The following is a 23098-nucleotide window of genomic DNA, read 5'->3' as shown; positions in this document are numbered from 1 at the left end:
GAACGCCTTGATGGCGTCTAGCGATAGCAGGGCGTAGGATTCAGTGCTCGCATCTGTTTGTGCAATAACGTGTTGAAGTCTGCCTAAGTTCATGGTCGTGTTTCGGCCTGGAACAAACCCACACTGATCTGAGTGTACGATATCCCCTATCTGTCTGGACAGTCTCTGAGCTAGGATTGTGGTTAGCAGTTTAACATCGTGGTTGAGCATAGCTAGCAGGCGATATGAATCGCAGTGCTCCGCCGGCTTGTTTGGCTTAAGAACTGGGATCACTAGGGTTTCCCTCATGCTGTCAGGTAAGATACCTCGCTCGTATATTTCCTGGAAGGCCTCATGTAAGAGTGGTATCAGGGAGGAGCTATAAGTTTTGTAGAATTCCGAGGGCAACCCATCGCTCCCTGGAGCCTTGGCCGTAGCTTGTGCCTTGATCGCTTCGGCAATGTCTTCTGTTGTAATATCTGCCTCTAGTTCTTCGGCCTGTGCTGGGGAGAGCCTAGGGAGCCCTATCTCATCCAAGGTATCCGCTATGTGGTCCCCAGATATTTCTATTTCGTGAGAGTATAGGTGTTCGTAATAATTCTTAAAGGTGTCATTTATTTCCTGTTGGGTCTGGTGTGTATTGCCCTGTTCGCCTTGGATCAGGGTAATGGTGTGTCTGGGATGTTCCTTCCTGCAGAGCCAGGCCAGGAGCCTACTAGGTCTATCTGCTTCTGTGTGCGTCCTGTTCGTTCTGGTGGCGAAGTCGAACTTAGCGAGCCTGCTCCAAGCATTCGAGCATGCCTCACAGTGTACAAAGTCTGCCTTCGTGTTGTTGTGGGTCTATGGGGTCCGTACTAAGCTTCTGAATCTCTGCCTCGCCCAGCTCTAATTCTTCGCGTAGCGATCTTCTGATGCCACCTGCTTTCGCCAGTATCTCTCCCCTGGTCACCACCTTTAGGGCCTCCCATGTCGTGCTTACATAGTCTACGCTTCCCTTATTTAGTTCTATGTAGTCGTCTATCGTATCCTGCAGTTCATCTCTGAATGCTTGGTCCTTCAGGGCCGTTATTGGCATGCGCCACATAGGGATGGGGGGCCTGGGGCCGGCACGATTCCAATTTACCATTAGGGGGGAGTGGTCCGAGATCGTCCTTCCTAAGTATTCTGCTCCTTCCATCTGAGATAGGTGTTCTCTGCCGACAAAAATGTAGTCTAGTCTCGTGTGGAGGCCATGTGGGGATGAGAAGTAGGAGTAATTTTGTGTGTGGGGGTGAAGTTCTCTCCATATATCAGCCAATTCTAGTCTGTCTATCAGCGTGTTTAGTGCTGTCGAGGCAGCCATAGTGGTGGTAGGCAGTGGTAGCAACCTATCTAGCGTGGGATCCCGCACACAATTGAAATCACCTCCCCAAATAAAAAGGCTGTCTGTGTAGAGTGGTTATGTCGTACATTGAGGCCAGGTAGGCCCGGATGCTGTTGTTAGGTAGGTAAGTGTTCACTATGCATAACTCTTGTTGTTCGATGTGTCCCCATACAATCACATACCTGCCCTCAGGATCGGTAACAAATTTGGATAGTCGAATGGGGAGCTGGGGGTGGATCCATGTGTATACCCCTCTAGCATATTTCGAGTAAACAGTACCAAATCCCTGTCCCCCCCAGTGCTCCTGAAGTTTGTCCATAGATGTCGTTGTGCAGTGCGTCTCTTGCAAGAGCGCTATCCCAACCTTTTTCCTCTGTAAATATGACTTAATTCTGTTCCTTCGGAGGTAAGTACCAAGACCCCTCACGTTCCATGTCATTATTTTCACATTCCCCGCCATGTTACTTTAGGTTGGAGGTTGCTGATCACGATGTCTTGTAGGGAGGTTACCCTCAGAGTGTCACCCCCTTCAGCCCTCTCCCCCTCATCCAAGTTGATACATTCTGGAGACTTACCAACTGTTGTAACTTTCATCTGAACGGATGAATAACCAAAAACGTTTAACTGCAAACTGCCCCCAGCAGTTGCTTCTAACTTGCAGCGCTTAGGGGCTCCCGAGCCTTCTGGGCCTCTCCAGGCCTTTTGGTGCGGGTGGTGTGTAGGCATTTGACCTGCGCTTTCCATGAGGGGGCGTGTCAGCGGTGTATTTGCTCGTGGTTCTTCGTGGTCCTGCCCGACGTAGCTATATTCCCAGTGCGGCCCCTGCAATATCCGGTTAAGTGTCTCATCTCCAGTGTGGGACCTCTCATGGGTGTTCATTTTGTTGTTCATTTCGCTCCTATCTGTTTTCCTGAGGATCCTCTTCGTTCTCGGCCAAATTGTTGTCGCCGCTGGGGTCTCTAAGAAGATTGCCTTCCCTTTATATAAGACGTTAAGGCGAGATGGGTAGAGCAATATGTTTTTTATGTTAAGCGTTCGTAGCCTGGCTTTCACTGGTATAAAGGAATTTCTGGCTCGCTGTACCGTAGGGGTGTAATCAGGGTATATGACTATTCTGGAGTCCTGTCTTCTAATCGCTTCGCCTTCTCTGGAGTGGCGCAGTATTGTTTCCCTTTCGTGGAAATTGAGGATTTTTGCTATTATGGGGCGCGGGTGCGACCCCGGGGGGGGCGCTTTTGGAGAGATCTGTGGGCGCGCTCCACTGAGAACCCCTGGGAAAGTTTCCCCGCCCCTATTTCTTGTAGGAGCAATGTCTCTACAAAGTCTGTAGGGTCCGAGCCTATGCATTTTTTCTGTTATATGGAAATGTATAGATGGGTTTGCCCAGTCTCAGTTTTAAATGTGGCAGTGTGATGCATATATTCAATTCAATGTTGCTTTATTTCAAAACCAAAAATTTCATAAAAGCAACATTTGTTGGCACAAAACAGCAAACAACGATTACATAATTGTTTAATGCATAGCATTTAAAAAATAAGCATCATTTAAAATTACTATACTAAGACTTATTTTGTAAAGTGCTACCATCTCAGAGCAAAGCATAAACTCTCCATGAACCTTAAAATATTTAATTTAAAAGGCCAAAACAGGTCAAGCATTATAACGATAATGGTGCCCTTAATCAGCCGACTGTTTTTTTAAATTTTTTTTTTTACGATAGCAAGTAGCATATTGTCAGGAAGTGTGAGCAAGAAGAGCAGAGCCAGTGTACAATGTGCAAATCCTCTCTTTACAAGGTGTGGGACAATCATCTGTACTCTGATGTTTTTATGCAGAGGGCAAAAAAATAAGGAGTACAGAGTAGCATCCACAAATATATTGCCACATCCACACTTACATTCCCACCACTGTTTGCCCTCTCAAGAAACCCCCGAGTACCCTTGGTGTGTGAAATACAAAACGAAACCATGAGGACAGATACCTCATTTCAATGTTATGGTACCAGTCCAAATACGATTTGCAGTCTGGCCCACCAGCAATAGATGAATAGAACTGACATGTTCTTCCTTGCTATATGCTCAATGTGTCAAGCAACATTTTAAGCAATGTGGTCTTCACAACAGTTTTAGCATTCAAAAACAGTCTCTGAATAAGCGAACCAATCTGCATGATAAATATGTTGTATAAAGGATACATGCTTAAGCCAAGGATCTCTTGCCCATGCATCACTGGCTTAAGAGTCTCTCACAGTAGTCTGTGTGAGCTCAGCCTTCTCTTTACGCCAGATTGAGGGCCACACTTTCAGAGGTTTTGTCATAACCATTTTGTCACACCAAAAAGGGCATATTCCTCGTGAATTCCAAAGACTGAAGTAGATGGAGTTATACACACCATAAACTTCTTCAAAATGCATTGTAGACTCACCTTTTGCCCACACCACAATGATTGCACCTTAAGTGGGGAGAGCAATCAATTTCACGTGGAAGTCCCTTAAAAGATAGATACTGGGGAGCTCCAAACCTCAGCAGCAAGCCTGTCACTTTTTTCCTGTGCCATTCTTGTCGCATATTTAGCAACATGAGCAGAGCAGTATTAGTTAGTCTGGGCCTGATGGTTAATAAATCTAAAAGCAAATCAATGGTATGCAAGCCAGTAAGGAAGAAGCAAATTAATGTAAGTCTACAAAGTGGAGAAAGTATCATTGATCAATTAAGTTAATTCGACTACTTGGGGATCAGATTCAGAGACACAGGCAAATGGGCCATGAATGTGGATACGTCTAATATAACATCTATTAGGTATAGCACAGCTACAATTACATATATGAGAGAACATGAGGAAGGTGCAGTCAAGCCAGCTCTTAATGTCTACAAATTGCAAGCAAGACAAGCTGCACTCTATGGTGCAGAGATTGGGGGGCATAGTATTATTAAACGTCTAGTCAGAGAAAACACTTTATGTTGAATTTACTAAACAGTACTCCAACAATCATTTTGCACAAAGAGACAGGTCTCAGTTGTATTGGTCAAGAGATTGCCATTAAACCTATGTCATACTGGATTTGCTTATGGACCGCTGCCTTGTTAAATAAATATATGGAGGCATTAATGGATATGTTGAGGCAAGAGGGTGGGAAATCTTTGCCTTGAAGTCATTATGTTAATGTGTAAACTACGTTATGATATTTGTTAGTTCAATCCAAAAAAATCAGCAGCAAGTTGAAAAAGACACTCTTGTGAACAGTGCAAAATAGAGATTTGGAAGAGATGTTTATTAAGATCTTGAGTTCACCAAGTCTTACATAATATTGGGATTGCACATCATCCTTGGGTTATGAAACCTATCTTGCTTATAAAAGACCAAAAACAGCACATACACTTTAGGTTTAGATGTGTGTTTCTACCTTTGGCAACGCACCCTTACCAAGAGAGACTTCACTAATCTCTTGCTGCTTTGCCCTAGATATATCAGCTTGTGGAAGCAATATTTAAGGCATAGATTTATTGAAAAAAACAAGGGGGGTCCTGGGAGTCTCTCTGCCAGACATTAGTCCTGGTTACCAGAGCCTTACCCAGATTCTTTAGCTCACTATCTTTCACAGAGAAGAAATATCCCAAACATATCAGTCTTTGTCCTGTCCAGGGGAAGTCCAGCACCGAAATGCTAGGCAATTCTCCTCTGAACAAGAATACCAACAGCAACCCCAGCCACGTGTTTCGGTCTGGTTGGACCTCATCGGTAGGGTGGAGCTGTGCCTCTCTAAGAATAGTGAGCAAGGGGTCCACGTCTGGATTCCACTAGTAACCTAGCAAAAAACAAGGGGGTCCTGTCTGGCAGAGAGACTCCCAGGACCCCCCTTGTTTTTTTAATAGATTTAATGAAGCCAGACTTTGCAATATAGTGTTACCTCTGATGGCATGTAAAAGAACAGCTAAATCTGTATTTTTACATGCAGTGTCAAATTATAACTTTCGTGCTTCGGTTTCTAGGAGATTAATACATTAGACTAATTCTTCCATAATTTACAGTACCATATCCTTCGTTCTATTCAATCGCTTAAATTATTTAATTACTTCTGTCGGGGATGTCACTGTGAATCATCAAAATAGGGAATAACCTCTATGGTATAATTGAGGAATCGGATTGCTAGTGATCTAACTTAATAACTAATTGTATAGATACTATGAAGATTACTGGTAAATTAATATGTGTATACTTATAACTACAGAGTGACATTGTGTTGGACATATCCTATACTTTTCATGAAATAGTTGAGCAATACTACTTTCATGGAGTCTTAAATATGTATTTAGTTCTCCATCACACTGACCATCTGGCTTTGAAGACATGAAGTGAGTCTGGGATTTTATTAGTCATACCCTTTCCTATTAAATATTTAGCTCATCTCCATTTTGTGCATATTATGTTTCTCTTTTATAGCCTTAATAATGCATATTGTTTTTTAATTGTTTTTAAATAATATATTGTTGATCGATAATGGCATGTACATTTGTGATACGGTATGAGAATTATTTTAATGTACTTTCATGGGAAACCGCCAAAATGAAGTATAGTGAATGACTGAGTTAGCCTGGAACCTAATACCCAGATTGCCAAAGACTTTGTTTGGTAATTGTGATTCCCAATAAAAGAAGGTCTTTGCATGCTGCATTCCCTCATCCAGGCGCAAAACTTATTTTGCTGAGTTAACTTGCAGGTCTCTTGCTGCCATTTATGTTGGATATGCTAAAAAAGAGGCCCGAAAAGCTACTTAAGTACGTGCCATCAGAACAGCATCATCAGTGAACAGCAAAATAGGCAAAATTCAATACACCGAGCCGGGGGCACATCCGCTGACAGCCCTTACAGATGTTCCGTCCGTATATTTAGTATAGAGAGAAAACAGGAGAGGGGCCAGTACACAGTCCTGTCTGACCCCTCTCACTCATGTAACTTGAGATGTACATTTGCAATGGTTGCCGGTTCTAACCCCAACTTTGTTATTAGAAGGCAATATGACTAATAAATGTGCAGCCAGCCTGGGTAGGCACAGTTGTTCTAGCATGGGCCATAGTATTTCCCCGTTCACATAGTGGAACGCTGCGGTCCATGAAGGCTAGATGGAGCGAGCCCTGAAGAACCCTAGTGCAAGTAAAAATTATGAAATCCAGATTTAAACTTTGCATGATCGTGCCAAAACCCCAACCCCATCTGTGTCTCATTTTCCAGAGCATCTGCAAAGACCTGTCTAAGAGGGAAATTGCGCAATAGGATTTTGGGTCACCACTGTCCCCTTTTTATAGATCGGTACAATTATGGCTTCATTCCAGTTGGACAAAAAAACACCCAAATGTGAAAACTGTATTAAATAATAGTGTCAGGAATGGTACCCACACATCCAAACAGGTTAAAATCAGGTCAGAGGCACTCGATCTGGACCCAGGCACTTGGTCCTGGCCTAGCACAAAAGTACTTTGCTTAGGTTCTCTAAAAGATCACCTAGCCCTGAACATTTGTTGCCTCCCGGCCATCGGTTTGCATAATGCGGTCACTCCCCCCAGCCCCCTCTGTTATATGGGGACAGCAGGGTCTCAAAATTATTAGCCTTGTGGTAGTAGCCAACCCTAGTTAGTAAGCAATGTATCCTGTCCTGTACCTGAAATCGTACCATTGATTAGAAGATATTTGCTAGGGGCAACCTTGTACAACAGTCAAAAACTCAATTACGACCTCAGGCTGCCTCTCAAATACCAGTAACATATTATCACCCATACTAACATTTAAGTAGTATGTGACCCATGTTTGCTCTCAGTAGAAGGGCTCCCAAATCCCTGCTTAATTTGTAAAAATTAGGGTTTCACCCTAAGAGACCCACCGTAATCCAAACGTGGACCCCTTGCTAACTGTGCTTTGACAGACTTAGCTCCACCTCACGAAGGAGGCCCAGCATTTCGGTGCTGGACTGCCCATGTGGGTGGGACAAAGACTAATATGCAAATGGTTGGCCCCTCTGTGAAGGGTCTAGTGAGCTAAAATGTGGTAGACATTCCTGAGTGGTAGAAATTCCGTAGAACAGGGTATTTGACCCATGTTCGTTCTCAGTAGCGGTGGACCCACATCCTTGCTTAACATTTGAGTAGCTTTGAATGTCATTTTGGGCCAGCATTGCCATTCTACTGTGGAACAAGCCTGACTCAGTTTGGGCCCACTTAGGTTTCAATGGAATCATACAGAGTCTTGAGTTGATGGTCCCCTTTGGTTAAAATATCTGCCACTAAATTAACAGATAATGTAAAGTGTTCTACTCCCCCTAATATGAGATCAGGTGAGCACACCCTTGATAAAGTAATCACGGGAACTAGGCACTTTAATGTTACTAAAGGTAGAATTACCAGCCTATCATTAATGGTACATAACCCAACTTCAATGAGATACACTGCTAATTGTAAGCCCTTCCATTCCACACAGTTATCCCACATTATTACAAATATTTTGGGTGATATATTGTTCTATATTAAAGTTATCCACAAAATCTTGGCCCATTTTGATCTTAAAACCTCCTTGATTTCCAAAGGATCATGAATGCCCATATACAGTAAGGAAGTAATTAACTCCATAAATACTGAGATCAATAGGCTTTCATTTTGCTTAAAATAGGGATTATGAGCTAATAAGGCTAAATACATCCCCCTATTACCTCTTCATTGAATTATATGCATGTAGACTGACTGAATAGCCATCACCTTTGCCTGGTACACAAGATCAATACACAACCAAATGTACACGCTTCTTGAATTGCAACCTCTCTTGCTCAGTTTAGCTAGTACCTGACAGCAAGTAAACCGATTCAAATGTAATGTGTCTATTGCCCATGTCTCCTGGAGCAAGATGATCGAACCTGAGATGAAGCTAATACAGCCAGAATTTGTCATGTGCTTAGCTAGCCCCACAATGTTCTAGCTTAAGAAAGCCATATCAATTTAGACCTTCTGGAAGATACCTCAGTGGTGCCAATGAGGGTACCTTGCTTTTGTCATTGTTAATGTGGTGGAAGCATCAGAAGGTGATGGGCGAAAATGTGTTAGCTGAAGTGAATGCTCCTCAAAGAGGTAATCATTTCCAGCACTGGAATTCTCCCACGACTCAAACCGCCTATACCAGTGACAGATCCAGAATACTCAGCCACCACTATATTGATGGTCATGGCTCACCTAATGGGAGCTTTTAAAGAACATACAGTGCAAGTGTTACTTTATGTCAGTGGCATATGAGTATTAAGGCTAGACCCCACGCAGTCATTATCTTACGTTGAGGATTAAAACCTCAAGCATAATTCCATAGTTAAGTGTCTGAAGTAAAATACTCAACATCACAGGCCCCTTGTTGAATGTAGTCATGGATTTCTTCAGCCTACCATTAAAATACACCCAAAAGGCTCATGTGTATTCATACCACTCCCTTACCTGTCAAAGCATACATTGGCTGTGCAATCGCTTTTGAAAATAAGAAATGCCAGACCTGGTCGCTGGAATGTAATGCAAGAAGCACACAACCCCCGCCTTTGTCTTTCTTTAGGGGTGCTACCCAGTTCACTCCTTGACATTAATAGGCGTTCCTAGGTTCTAATATTACATCGGTATATAGTATCAAGGAAATACGCAGTCGTATTCATTAAAAATTCGATAAGCTCAAAACTATGTTTACTGAGTGCAGGACCACCAATTAGTAATACCACAATCTTTATTGTGCAGTGTGAGTAGAAATCTAATTGGTGCAATCAAAGGAGAAAAATCTTTATACCTGAGTTTGTTTACTTTATCAACCTTCCCAGCATGGGCGATGAACTCTTCTACCCCTACAGTGGTCGTTAACCGCTTTGCACTTAGTATAACATAAAGCTCTGATGTAAATTAGATTCAAAATCTGAGCAGCTTATTTGTCCTTTAAAACCTGTGGGTGATGGCATACTGGACTATGTTCATATAGACACTCTACACATGCTGACTTGAAAGTATCAGGGCTGGGAATGAGGCAGAAGCTGTATCCCTTTGCCTTTTTAACTTTCAGGCACAATATCGGCGGTGAGATGAAGTGGAGTCATGGGCAAGGATTCACCTATATGTCATTAAGAGGAACTGCCACGCAGCCCAAGTTGACACATCTGGTGGGGAATTCTAACCTTCTTCCCTAAGGGAACCACACACTTTGAGGCTAGGGAGGTGAGCCTGATCAGCAAAACCCTCCCAGCGGGTTTGGGAAAGCAGGCCCTCACTGGGAGTGACTCCCATTTAAGGGGCAAGCACTCCCATTCCAATGGGGTACTCCCTACACACAATGTATTATCTGCCTACAAGGGAGTGAGAAACACTGACAACACCTCTATGCGTTTGGCTGAAGTTAATCCTGACGACACCTCTGTGGTTGGCTCAAGCTAATGCTGCAAATACCTTTATGTTTTAGCCCAAGGTAACACTGACAATACCTCTAGGTGCTTAGCTCAAACTAATGCTCACATTACCTCTAGATCGTTGGCTCAAGGTAATGCTGGACACTCCACAGGCTTGACAACTGACAGTGAATCATATGCCCCTTTGAAATCCCTTACACGAGAACGTCAGCAATGGGTACAACAGTGCCGGCTGTAGCGCAAAGAGAAGCAGACACTGCAGAGGGACACTGCCGACCCGTGCCAGAAAAGCATGAGCCTGGAAGGACAAAGCTGCGCAAAGCAAGCTTTACCTGATGGCGAAAGCCACGCGCTGGGTGTGGAGGGCCCAGAGCCTGCGAACAGATGCTGAGACATGGAGCTGAGGGGGAAGTGAAACCTCTGCTCTCAACCCGCAAGCCCACGAGCAAGCAAACACATAGGAGCGGAATGCAATAACCGCTCATGTCCAGAACAAAAGAAGGGAAAGCCGCAGAGAATGTCACAGCTGCCTATGAGACGGACCCTCGCTGGAGCAAACCCTCCAACAAAGACGGTATGCGGGTTACACAGGTCAGAGGGAGGTGGAGAGTGGAAAGAACAAGATGGCGAGAGGAGAAGAAGGAAGGATTGGCCTATCGCAATGCTATCAAAAAGACCTGAGAAAGATAGAGAACGAGATGGAAAAAGGAGAGTTGCGGGAACCCGAGAAACCAGAGTAGTACAAATCTCCAGAAGGGTCACAAGGACCCACAAGAGTTAAAGCCATTCGGAAAGAGGGTTTACCAATACCCAGGGAAATAAGTGAGACATTGGGAAAGAGGAAACCAACTGAGCCAGAAGGGCAGAATAAAACAAGTGAGGAGCAAATAAAAGGGGAGTACAGGGGCACCCAACATGTGAATCAAGAGGGGAGAGGAACACCCAACTGGTGGAGAGGGATCATGGAAATATCCCTCGACCTGAAGAGATTTGGGCATCTTGGTTTTGCAGGAACAAGACTTTCTCTGTTGAACTTGGGGAAACTTTTGTTGAACTTCTAAAGACTGCCAAGTACTGACAAGTGAGGAAGAACTAGTAATACCAAATAACTATTGGATCCAAAACCAGGAGAGATTCCTGGGACATCAATAGAGTTTGCGCTGAATCCCCCGCAAGTGCAAAGCACTCTACCTGTTTTTCTTTTAGTTTTTCTAAGTGGTAGGGGCCAGTTTAGTGGATAGATTTGGACCGAGGACTATTTTTAATTTTGTACTATTGACAGGCACCTTAGTTTAGTTTGATAGGAAGGGAACTCCCTTTAGCAGTAGGGTTAGAGGGGCGTTTCTTTAAGTTAAATAAAGTGTGTGTGAAAACATCGATGCTGGTAAGTCAGCGGACTTGGGGAGCCCAACTCCCTCTCCCAGTATACACGGAGGACTTGGTCAACGGCAAGTTCAAACTGCAGTTTATTACAGACAAAACCAACAGGGATCGATACAAGAACACGGGTGGATTCAAGTACGTCTAGGCTTCTTCTGGCTCTCTGGCCAGTTTTAGTACAAAATAAGGTCACTGCTCCGTTATTACTTGAGCCGGTGTCCAAATATCTATCACTGTGTGGGATTGGCCGTCAGGGGTCTAGTAACCTATATGGGCACCCATATGTGTTGTTCTACTGGCTCTTGCATATCAAGTGGCTGGCCTGTCCCATACCCAATTTACTAATACATTGTTGCAGAGAAGTGGGCCTACCATTGGTTCTCCCCAGTTGCTATCTACCCCTAGAGTACTAAACTATGATTGGCTAGAGTGGACGTCCCCCTGTCTGGGACGAGAAATGGTTCTCAGCCCGCGGTGCACCTTTTCAAGGTGACGTAAACGATTATCTGTCTGTATTGGAACTTGTATGCACCACCTTTGCCTATGAGACCATGTCCCGCTCGTCACAACACTTGTTGCACATTTGTTGCAGCCTGCGTCTGGCTGCCTGTGATCAGCTCCCCTTTCTCACCACCGATCACTGTCCATTGTCTGCTTCAGCTGCATCACGTATCTAGAGACCATGAAATCGAGCTCTGAATTATGAGGATTTATTAAATTTCTCTGCAGTTGGTCCGTTTGTCGTGTTGTGGGCCCTGTCACACGCGTCTTGCTCTCTGTCCGGCCTGAATCAGCTCTTCTCGTCTCCTACTCAATGATTTGAGGCCTGCTGTAATTTTCCTAAACCTTATAATGCGGTTTATACATTGTCCATGGCATACTACATTCCCTATGGGTTTGCTATACATGGTTCAATCGGGTTCCATTTATACTCCTGTATGTCCACGCGATTAATGGCTTTAAGCATCAGCAAGCTCGCTCAGGATCTCTTGTGCCTTGCGGTTTCTGCATTACTGCATTTGGCTAATGACAAAATAATAAAAGCAATGGCAGTATGTATATGTATCTGTCCTCTAACTATAGAACTGTGCATTCATGTTATTAATGTATTTGGGGGTGAGTTTGTGTGGAGCAGTGCGGACTGCACGTGTGCTTCATGTCTAACGCTGCTATGTCGTGGTGTATCCAATGATATCAGTAACATGGCTTCTTGGTGCTTAGTCCAGGTGTCTCTGTCCACGATCACTGGCTCTTCTCCCACACATGGATAGATTTGTACTGTACTTGGTCTGTATGGCTGGCTGAGAGGGTACCTCTCAGTGTATTTGTCGATCATTGGTGCACTTGGGATTCGTCTGAAAGAGAATGGGTGGTTGCAGTGTTTTCTGGCCTTCCGTCTCGTCATGAATTTGGTAGTTAGGGGAGGAGGGACCAAAATCCTGACTCCCTCTTCAGTCCCCCCTCTGGTCGACCTGTTGACCACATCCTTATACGTCAATCCTTTAGGTCTTGGTTGCCATATCTTTGTTATCCCTCCAAGGTGTCCATAGTAATTTGGATGGTCATTGAAAGACCAGTTCATAACAGCACACTCCTTCGTGGGTTGCACCACACCCATTTTCCTTCATAATACTTCGCATCAAATGGCTGTCCAACTTCATCGCTCCAAGCGGGAACAATTCACAGGTCGCTATTCTCTATCTTGTTTCTTTCTGCCACAATCTCGTCCTTCGCTCCTCCTGTGTTCGCATCCATCAGGACCTGCATCCCGATAGCCGCCTGAGCCGTCTTCTTACACTTGGTGAGGCAGATCTTTATCCCGCACACATTGACACTCTTGTCAGTACTAGTGCTACCATTATCACCTTCAGTCCATCGAACAGCCATGATGGCATCCATAACCATATGTACGCTATCCAGCTCTGGTCCTTTCCAGTCCCCTTTGCTTCTTCTTCCATTTTGACATGCATCTGAGATAGCTGAAATACTGCTTCTGAGAGGGTACCGTTGTCTTCGCCGTTGGCAGGTTTGAACGTGCAACATGAATTCCCAATTTTTGCAAACTCCTTCTATTGCTGTGAGCAGATCCAGAACGTATCTATTCTGTAGTGCCACCAACCTTACTACTCTGAGCTCTTCTTTCATTGCGTTGAACCCATTCACGGTGGAGTTGATCATCACCATCGGCTCCCAACGGCTAATCTGCAACGTCTTCTCATTTGTGTATGCCTGTACAGATGGTATTATTGATGTGAAGAACATTTGTGGCCTGCTGAACATCTGTGTTCTGCCGGAACGTCGTCTAGTGCTGTCTCTGATGCTTCTGAGAAGTAATTGCCTCCTCTCTTTACTCTGCTCAATTCAGCTGGCTTCTCTGTCTTGGCTGTTTATCCCCCCTCCACAGATCTCTTCTTCCTTTTGTTATTATCCATCTTCGGGAACTCATCGAGCTTCACATCTTTTCGGGGCACGACCAATGCAGGCATATTGATGTGTACCAACAAGCAAACTCCTCTCCAGTTGGATGGCAGCTTCTTGTATGCCTTCGATCCGCATGCCCAGTAGTGGTCCATCAGTACTGCTGTGCCTGCCTTCATTGCGGCATGCTTCTCTATCCTCCGGCATCCTACATTCTCGCCAACTTCTACATAACAGTTATTCTGGTAACAGTGCTGGTGTCTTCGGGGGTATTATTGGCATAGGCCCAGCTTCATTCTCCACCCATGTCAGTAACTTTGCACTCACATCCCATTTCTTCAAGAACTTGTCGTTTTCTTCCTGTACCGTGTTCACATGTGATTGTACTAGTGCCAACGCCTCGCTTCCCAACACTCCATCCTTCCATACATCTTCTGTGTATACTTGGCCATACACAAATACCTGAGGTATTGCCCTGCATCCAGGTTCTCCTCCTGTTTCCTTCACTCTCGTCCATGGACATGGCAATTCCTTCAGTGTTATAGTCTTAGTTTCTCCCTTCTCAGGCCCATCTGTTACATACTGTATAGCTTCATCTAAATAAAAATAAAAAATTGTTCATCATTTGTAAAATCTTTATGTAACTATCTTCATACGATAACATTGCTCGGGACATCCATCTTAGTGTCGCCGTTTTCCCTTGAAACCATCGAGAGATACATCAAGTATTGCGCTCTGGCTGCCAGCATTTCAGTTGCTATGAACATTCCAGAGGCACTCATGACATAGGGGATTACTGAGCAGGTATAACAGCTCTCCCCGTTGGTTTCCTTACCTACTTTGGTCATGTGTTTGTACCACGTTGTTAGACACTCGATCAGTGTCGGTGAGATCAGGTCTACCCCCTTCATGTCTGTGTCAATACTGCAAATTAAATGTAATTTCTTGCACTATTTATAGCGGTTCTGCTAATTATATGCACATTATCAGTATGCTGCAGTTACGACTTTTTTGTATCATTCGTAGAAATATACCTTGTTCTTTTTTACTGCAGACATTTTTCACTCGACATTATCATGTACATCCGACCTTTGCAGGGTTTTGTAGGTCAGACCACTATTTTCCCATAGACATTCATACATATACTGACCAATCTGGTACTGAGACGAAGAGGAGGACAAAAGAGGTATGCAGGTGGAACAACCAGGCAAGTCCACCTAATAAGCTCTGGCCATAGTCAAGCAATTGGACTTAACGACCCACACATGAGGTCACTTAACACTCCCCACATATATAAAAGGCTTTGCCACCTAAAGCAGAAGAGGGAGGAGAATGCGAGGAAGAAGTTGGTGAGGAAGCGACTGGCGAGAAGGGAGCTGTGCGAAACCGGTCTGTGACAAAAGGTGTGCAGGGATGCTGACCCCTGTGCTGGTTCGGTCGGGTCCCGTGAGTGGCGCGGGAGCACGTTATGTAGAGTTGGTGCAGCAGGAAGTAAACCTAAAGAGAGCCATCCCATTGATCACCACAAAGAGTGCTTGTTACCTCTGGGCGTTGCGGGAATGCCGGATGCCCACGGAGAAGGCTGAAGAACCCCAAAAACTGAATAAAAGTGCAGGAAGGTTCACGTAGACCAGAAAGGCAAGCGCCAGCACTGGTGAGTTTCATTGGCATAAGAAACACTGAGTGGTCTTGCACGCAAACACAAGTACATGAGACATTGTTGAACACGTTTGCAAGAGAAAAGAAACTGACACACAAACAACAACTTAGTAACAACACCTTGTTAAACGGCTTTGCTGTAGAAAGACAGCTTGCGAGCGAACCGTTCCTTTACAATAAGAATTAATTGACAATACCGGCATTGTTGTGAAGTAAAAGGAAGGAAAGCGTGTATTCCGTAAAAGCCAAGAGAACATTAGGTGTTCATTAATGAGAGTATATTGATATGATAAGTCATTTATAATGCACTTGTACACAAGTGTTTCTAATGCGCAAGTTACCAACGTGGAAGATATGACCTATGATATGATATGTTATGTTATTTTGCATTTATATAGCGCCTTATGTACCATTGGTATGATCTGAAGGCGCTGGTAGGTTGAACGCCCTCGGGAACCGAAGTTCAAGTCAGTAGAGAGACACGGAGGCATAAGGCGCGTGTGAGCACCGAATATGTGTGCAGCGGTATTGCATTCCTGTGATAGCTGCTTTCTAGCGGTAGGTGTGGTGGTTGGGAGATCAAGAGTATGTGTTCGTTCTGGCAGGTTGTTATCCAGACAGATTCTGGCTGTGTTAGGCCCGAGGTGAACGCTGGGGGGGGTGTAACGAGCTGTGTTTAAATAGGATGATGGGAAGTATGAGGCAAGTGATGGTATGAGAACAGCTATACCGAATGGTGTCATAGTATCGCTGTGTTCTAGATGAGTGGTGGTGTAAAGGAGAGAGTAAGCGTGGAGATGTGATATAGCTTGAGACCGAGCACACTCCAGTAGTTCCAAGCATTCCAGCTGTTCCATGCACGCCAACCATTCCTATGCACTCCAACCATTCCTATGCACTCCAACCATTCCTATGCACGCCAACCATACTATGCACTCCAGCTATTCTAAGTATTTCGATTGTTTTATGCACTACAGATCGTTCCATCAATCTACCTCATCCGTTCCATCCAGACACTACAGATGGAATATGTTGTATGATATATACACTATGATATATGTTATTTATAACGCACTTAATACCCAGAGGTATTTAAGCACAGACCCGGGGATCTACTAGCATTACAAAAGCTATAAGAGTGTTACAAGAGTGTTGTTAACCTGATATTTCACAAGTAAGTTATTTAACTGATATTGCTTAAACTACAAAAGTGTTTTTGAAAGGGAAGAAGATGATAAAATTAACCTGCGTTGAGAGTGAAAGCGAGTACCTTTGAATACTGATATGAATGAAAGAAGTATTGCTGAGAATAACGTTATATAGGAACTGTCAAACCTAAGTGAAGAAGCACTGGCAAGGGCCATTCGGAAACTGCGTGAAACAAGTATTGGCAAGAGCCATTTAAGACTTTGTGCTTTGAGAAACCAAAGATTGGCAAGAGCCATTAGGAAGCTTATGGACTTTGTGGGGCTTTTATTTATTATTAAAAAGAATCCCTGCTGGGTTAGTGTAGGCTTGTCCCGGTATGGTCTCCAGGTAACGCGGTCAGCTCGAGCCTTACTTCTTTGACGGCCGGTCTTGTGGGTGCTCCGGTAGCCCTTGGTTTTCTGCAGTCCTTTTCCACATTCGCCTGCTTTAGGCAAGCAGTGTTGTGTCGCTCATGGCACCACTTTGTTTTTTTGTAGACCGCTGCTCTGGCGTCTTCCTCTTTTGTGCTGCTTGTCCTGCCTGGACATCGCCATCACCGCAGGTAAGGAGGGTTGGGGAGGGGACCTTCCTGCATTCAGGCATCAATGTTGGGGTAGGCTCGCCGCCCCCTTGACATGGTCGCCCTGTCAAGGGGGCCCTTTCACATACCTCCATCCTTGGTTTGCAGTTGGTTTCTGGGATCTCCTGCCACTGCTTTTGATCTACCTTGCTGAATTATGGACCTTTGAATAGTGTCTTAGGGCTGAAATTTGGGGATTGAACTTTTCCTTTTCGGACCACTGCTTTCCCGAGTGCAATGTGCTTTTACTGGCTTTCCCAGTAGCACAAAATAAAGTAGGGAAAGTCTATCCAAGGACAACTTCTTCCGGTAGGTCATGTATAACCACATGAGTACATGACAACCATGTCCCAGAACATTGATGTCTACCTTTGCCTGGTGGTATGAGTGGGTAGCCGCAGATGTACTTGTATCCCACATCGGTTAGTATTCATCAGGTCTTATCAATTCGGGATTGATGGCTGATATCTTACTCCCTGGGCTTAGCAAGGCATTGGTGACGATTCCTTGGGCTCCACTTCCTCCAGTCGACCTTTCTTCCGGTTATCTCTAGACGTTTGAGGGATTCCAGAGTCTCTTTGTATGTTGTCAATGGGACTGCCGGGGTAGAATGTCCTTGAAATAATACCAGTGCCAGAGTCCCAAGGAAACCTTCTAGTGGGCAATCAGAACATCCTGCTGTTAGACTGGCGGTTGGACCTGGAATTTCTTTCTGTACCCTTTCCGTCTCGTCCTAGCATGGGGCTTGTAACTGTCTCCTGCTCGCCAGGATTCCGCAATCCTGACCAGTCCAGTTCTTTTTTCCTCATACTCCATCCCATCATGGCCTACAGTCTGGGGTTGGTCTACCCATCATCTTCCGATTCCGACACTGAGATGTCCTCATATCCTGAAGATGTTATCGCAGGATCCGGGGCAGGGGATGGCGACTTGATCGGTTTGGTTTCACACCTGCTTTGATCACTTTCTTTGGTTTGTTGAGGAGTTCTCAATGCATTATGTTTCTCAAAACTGGATTGAGCGATAAGGACTGGATGTCCAGTTTCGTTAACGGACCATGTTCCATTTCCCTTGGGGAATTGAGTCCTCTATGGCCACTGGGACGAAACCTTTATGATGGTCTGAATCGTTAACCTCCACGGGCTGGCTAGGTGTTTGGGATCAATAGTCACTCTTCAGAACAAGACCACATTCTGGGTCGAAACCTCTGTTGTTTTTAGAATAAGTCTCCTCTGCAGGCTTTGTTATGAATCCACCATGGCTCACCTCCTTGCCTCGTCTCACCAGTTCCAAGAACATTTTGCATTGGGTTCCTGAAAACATGAACCTCTTTGACCTTCGGGAACAGGGCCCTTTCACATACTAGCTGGGCAATGGCTTGTCCTGCTCGTATACGAGAGGTGTGATCTCCCAGGTCAAAGAGAGTGACTTTGACTTCACTGATGTAAGGTTTCTCTATGATCCCGGTCCCTACATCCAAAGAATGCCTGTGTGACAAACTAGATCTCAGAGTATACCTCCCATAGATTTCCTCGGGGACCTCCATCTTTAGATTGGTCCCTACAAGCACCTTCCACCCCAGAGGGCCCACAGCTTCTTCGTCTCTGTATAGGTTATATCCAGCGGCTGACGTCACTGTCCTAGTAGGTTGCCTTGATGTCCGAGTAAGGCGTATTACTTTCAGCATCTTCACGGCAATGGGTGGCCTTCTTGGGATGGGCGTAGGCGATCTCTGTTTCGGAAGCTGGTTTATCCCACTTCTACCACCACCTATGACCGGGTGGCCCGCCACAACGAACCACGCGGACTCTGGTAGTAAGACAAAGGTGTTCATTAAAATACAAAGGGTTTGAATGGCTTCTGTTTGCGTCAACTGATTTTATTTTATTTTTTTTATGTCTGTAGCCAGTATTGCTGTGTTTGAGTTTGTGATTGCAGTGCTTAGTCTGCATCTTAATGATCATTTTTGTAAAATGGACACCTGTCATGTGGGACACCTTATTCTAATCAGGGTGTTTTCCATTTAACCATGGGACTTGGATGTCCTTTTCTCTAATACCATGCACAAGGTGGAGTAGTGAAAGAGCTGTACTTTAACAGTTCAAATAACTTCAAGACAAGTATTTTGCAAAAATCAAGAAAAGCTGATGCAGTGAAGATCCTGATAGCCAAAAGGGCAGTTTTAAACATGCCAGCAAAAGAAAAACATGGCAGTAAATATCTACAGCAATAGTAAAAATTCTGCAAATGGCTAGGAAATTAATTTCACAATGAAGGATGGGAGCTTCTAGACTGGCTGATTGCTAGCTGGCATCCTTGAATTTTTCTCAATTACTTTACTGTTATTTTTCAGAGTTGTGCATATCGCCATAAACAGACTGCAGTTTATCTACATGGAATACAAATGGCTGTTTTTTTTAGCAATGTTAGATTTTCAGAAGATTGTTGCTGAATGTAACTGACAATATCATTAAATGTAATGATCAAACCCAAAGCTATGTTCTAGGGAACGGAGTACTGAATGAATATGAACAATCAACAAAAAGAAAAAGCATTCTGTCAATCACAATAACATACAAAATAAAATGACTTACATCTAATAAAGAACACAGGAAGGAATACAAAATGGAATAAAAAAAGCAAGAGGTTGTTGAATGAATCACAGTAGGTGTAGTAAGGAAGTAGAAATGTGTAAATTCCTCTAATCACATGCAGACCTCACTTTAGGCTGCAAGGTGCCAACTGTTAAGGTGTAGAAAGATCCTCAGTCTAATCTTCGGTTGACTACTCCAGTTTGCCAGTCATGCTCCACCAGGAGCAGTCGAGGTTTGTTTTCAATAAGGGCTTTACAGCATTTATATCATTCGCATTGATAACCATACTGCATTCAAGTATACTTCTGTTAATCTCAGGGCCCAAAAGTGCAATCAGTTACTCTAGGATAGGATACTCAACTCATTTACTTGTTCCATCTTCTAGCACAGTCTCCATCGAATGAGTCCCACTGCCCAAATTCAGTTCTCATGCCAATTGTCGCCAATTCACTACCTTAGTAAATCACACAGTAAGACCCACACCCTGTGAACTGCCAAGGATAATGTCACAGTACCAGTCATCTCTACCAAAGCAACTGATATTTTTTGCAATCCAATGTCTACCGGTTTCAATGTAATGGTCAGATCACGGTTTCCATTCCCAAACAACAAACAGCACTTCAAGGCTTTAACAAGTTCAAATAAGAACTTTACAAATGTCACATAAAATAACATTGTAAGCACAGCCGATAGCCACAGTGCTGGTGCCAACGTTCTCTAGGTTAGAAGCATAGAACAGTAAAGAGCTTTAAGATTACTTATAGGCAAGTTAGTCAGCATTAAAAGGAGAGTGTGTACTCGTGAGCAATGACAGTTGTCTCATGGCCAAAAGCACATAGCCCCTATTAACAAGATGAGAAAAAAGTGTTAAAACATCACTAAATATGGCACAGAAAATATATTCTTTTAACACATCCTTCACACAATATAAAACCAGTGGATCTTTGTCAAGGAATGTTATCCCATAATTACGACACCACCAAAAGCAATGGGTCAATTTTCTACTCTCACCTTCAAGAAGGATCCTGCACCAGAGCAAGTAAAGTTAATAGCTCAACATATAGCCACTGACAGTGGGCCTCCTCCTTATGGAGTTCGCAGGGTACCTCCACCAGAACATGAAAGAACATGAAAGGCCCCCATGATAAAAAACACCCAACTTTTTTAATACAAGGAAGTCCGTGAAGTCAACCAAGGGAATGGCAGTCCGGGGTTAGCCGTGGCTCTTGTGGGACTCAGGCTATAGGAAGATTCGGGTGTATGTATCTACAGAAGACAAAGCTAAGGATGAAAAGCAATCAAGGCATGAGATACGTGCTGGACACAATGCCCCTCATGTGTGTACCATGAGGCCAGTCCATTCTAGATCTCCTACCAGAATCCGAGAATGAATGGTCTATCCATCCACTTCACAAAGCCTAGATCTAGATCTCCCACAGAGAGTCAAATTCGATGAACCTGTTCTTTCTGGTAAGACCAGTCTGCTTTAACTTCATACAGAAGTCTGTAAGCAGCTGGATTTTCCACCACCTCTGACTGACCATTTTCCCCTAAGGAAGGAAGCCCTCTTCTAGATGGACCAAGTTCCCTTTCCCCTTATGAAATTTCGGTACTGATGGAGATTTTCCCAAAGATCCAATTCAATGTTCGTCAAGAGGTAGCCATGTAATTCTTTGTAAATATGAGTGTATCCCCATTAAAAATAAAAGAAGCCATTAAGGAATACCCTGTTTGTTTTACAGTTCCTGTGTGGGTGCATATTTAGTGGAGTATTGTTTTGGGGGAAAGGGGAGTACTTAGCTATACGGGTATATCCAATATATCACTGTGTGGGAGATACTCACATACCAAGTATCATCTTTAGTGTCCCTGTCAGCCCAAAGCAACAGGTGGATGCACAACAGTTCTTTACAGACCATCTGGGACACATGACATGATGTGCGCACTGGCTTGGTTCCTATAAACTAGTTGGGATGGCTAGTAACCTGTCTATGTGTTTAGTAACAAGCACCAATCTCCAAAAAACATAGTTACATCTTGTTTTCATCACTGAATATTCTTGTACTGTCTCCGAAGTGCAGAGAGACCTACAGGTAGAGATGTGCTCTGTAAATACTAAAATGAAATCAGAGGACACCTAGGAATCCTCTGCTGAAAGGTTGAGCCATCAAATGTCTCCTGAGACCTACAACATCACTAGTCCTAACAGTAACATAAGAACACTGAAGACTGGCTATTAGATCCTTACATATTTTTGGACATTGAGAGGCACACATAAGCAAGCCCTCAGGAAAAGCATGCTCTTTAGATCCTGCTAAACGGAATGCCCTTCAATCAACCAGACTTGTGACTTCCAGCATACTGATCGAAATTGATCACCATCCCCATCTGGATCACTCCATGGCATCAGAGATACAGTAGATAAAGCATGTGCATCAACCATGGCCTGATGCATGATTTGCCTTTTATCCCTTTACCACCCCCAGTCTCCTCCGAGTATCTAACTGATAAAATCATAGTGGTATATATTCTTTAATGGGTATGTTAGGTTGCAACTTCCAAGCACTACAACTTGGGAATGGTAAGTTCCAGAAACCGGGGTTCTGGAATTCTAGTTGTAACTTAATGTGTAGTATCTGATGTCAATGGTGTCGAGCAAGTAAACTTGTTACTTCTCAAGTGACTTAACTGAGCCGGTGTTGTTCTTGATGCAGTTGCCATTTGGAACTTTGATTAAAGGTGCATCTCCTGACTACAACCTTAGCCCACTCAGGCCCTTAAAGCTGTATTCTGATTGTCCCTTTGTTGGGGGTCCAATCCTTGCTTGGTCTTGCTTTCTAAACATATTTATCATAACATATACAATGTTGACAATGGGTCTGCATCTCAGCTCTTTCATTGGCTTCCTCCCTCACCAGCGATTACCAACCAAATGTGTAGCCATATTTGGTGTTTGAGGATTAGGCGATGTCCTGTCATAGCCCATCAGGTTGCTTCTTATCAGTTATGTATAGCTGATGATCTCATATCAGCTATATATATACAGAAATCTGTTAGGCTTACAACATATTGAAAACTACATCTTTAGTCATAAGGCTATGCAGTAAACAATATAGCAAGAACTGTGTTCCACATCCCAGACGGAGGTGCAAATATCCTCATTATGAACAACCCTCAACTTAAAACAAAGTACAACTACATTTGCATTATGAATCATATCCAGTATGTTTTTTCAGCACACTTCCCAGCTTAAGGCATAGTTGATCACACTTACAAATGTGCATTAGTGATAGAAAATCCAACTTTCTCTGGTTCTCCTGATTTTTCTTTTAAAATGGGCCACAACCACGTTGTCAAGAGAAGTCCCAGTCCATAAAGACTCAAAACACCTAGAAAACAGAATTGCAAGATCACTTTCTGTCCTTTTGAAGTATTTCCATGCATTGCAATGACAATGTGACCATGGAAAAACCACTTACAATAATAAAAACAAGAAGCAATAAAGTGAGCAAAAGAGGAAAAGCACACAA

At 43.8% G+C, this 23098-nt stretch overlaps 1 protein-coding gene across 1 annotated transcript in view; it reads right to left on the bottom strand.

The window, feature by feature from the left end:
- LOC138456456 (palmitoyltransferase ZDHHC21-like) overlaps nucleotides 1–23098 on the bottom strand; it is a 468858-nt gene that overhangs the window by 93290 nt on the left and 352470 nt on the right. The window contains exon 6 of the mRNA XM_069607178.1: nucleotides 22843–22957. Within this exon, the coding sequence (XP_069463279.1) occupies nucleotides 22843–22957 (115 nt within the window). The remainder of the gene's footprint in view (nucleotides 1–22842; nucleotides 22958–23098) is intronic.

This window comes from Ambystoma mexicanum, chromosome 1p, assembly GCF_040938575.1.
Source record: "Ambystoma mexicanum isolate Mex_15411 chromosome 1p, UKY_AmexF1_1, whole genome shotgun sequence".
Taxonomy (NCBI): domain Eukaryota; kingdom Metazoa; phylum Chordata; class Amphibia; order Caudata; family Ambystomatidae; genus Ambystoma; species Ambystoma mexicanum.
Note: the sequence above shows the minus strand (reverse complement) of the source record. Positions and strands in the feature narration are given on the sequence as shown.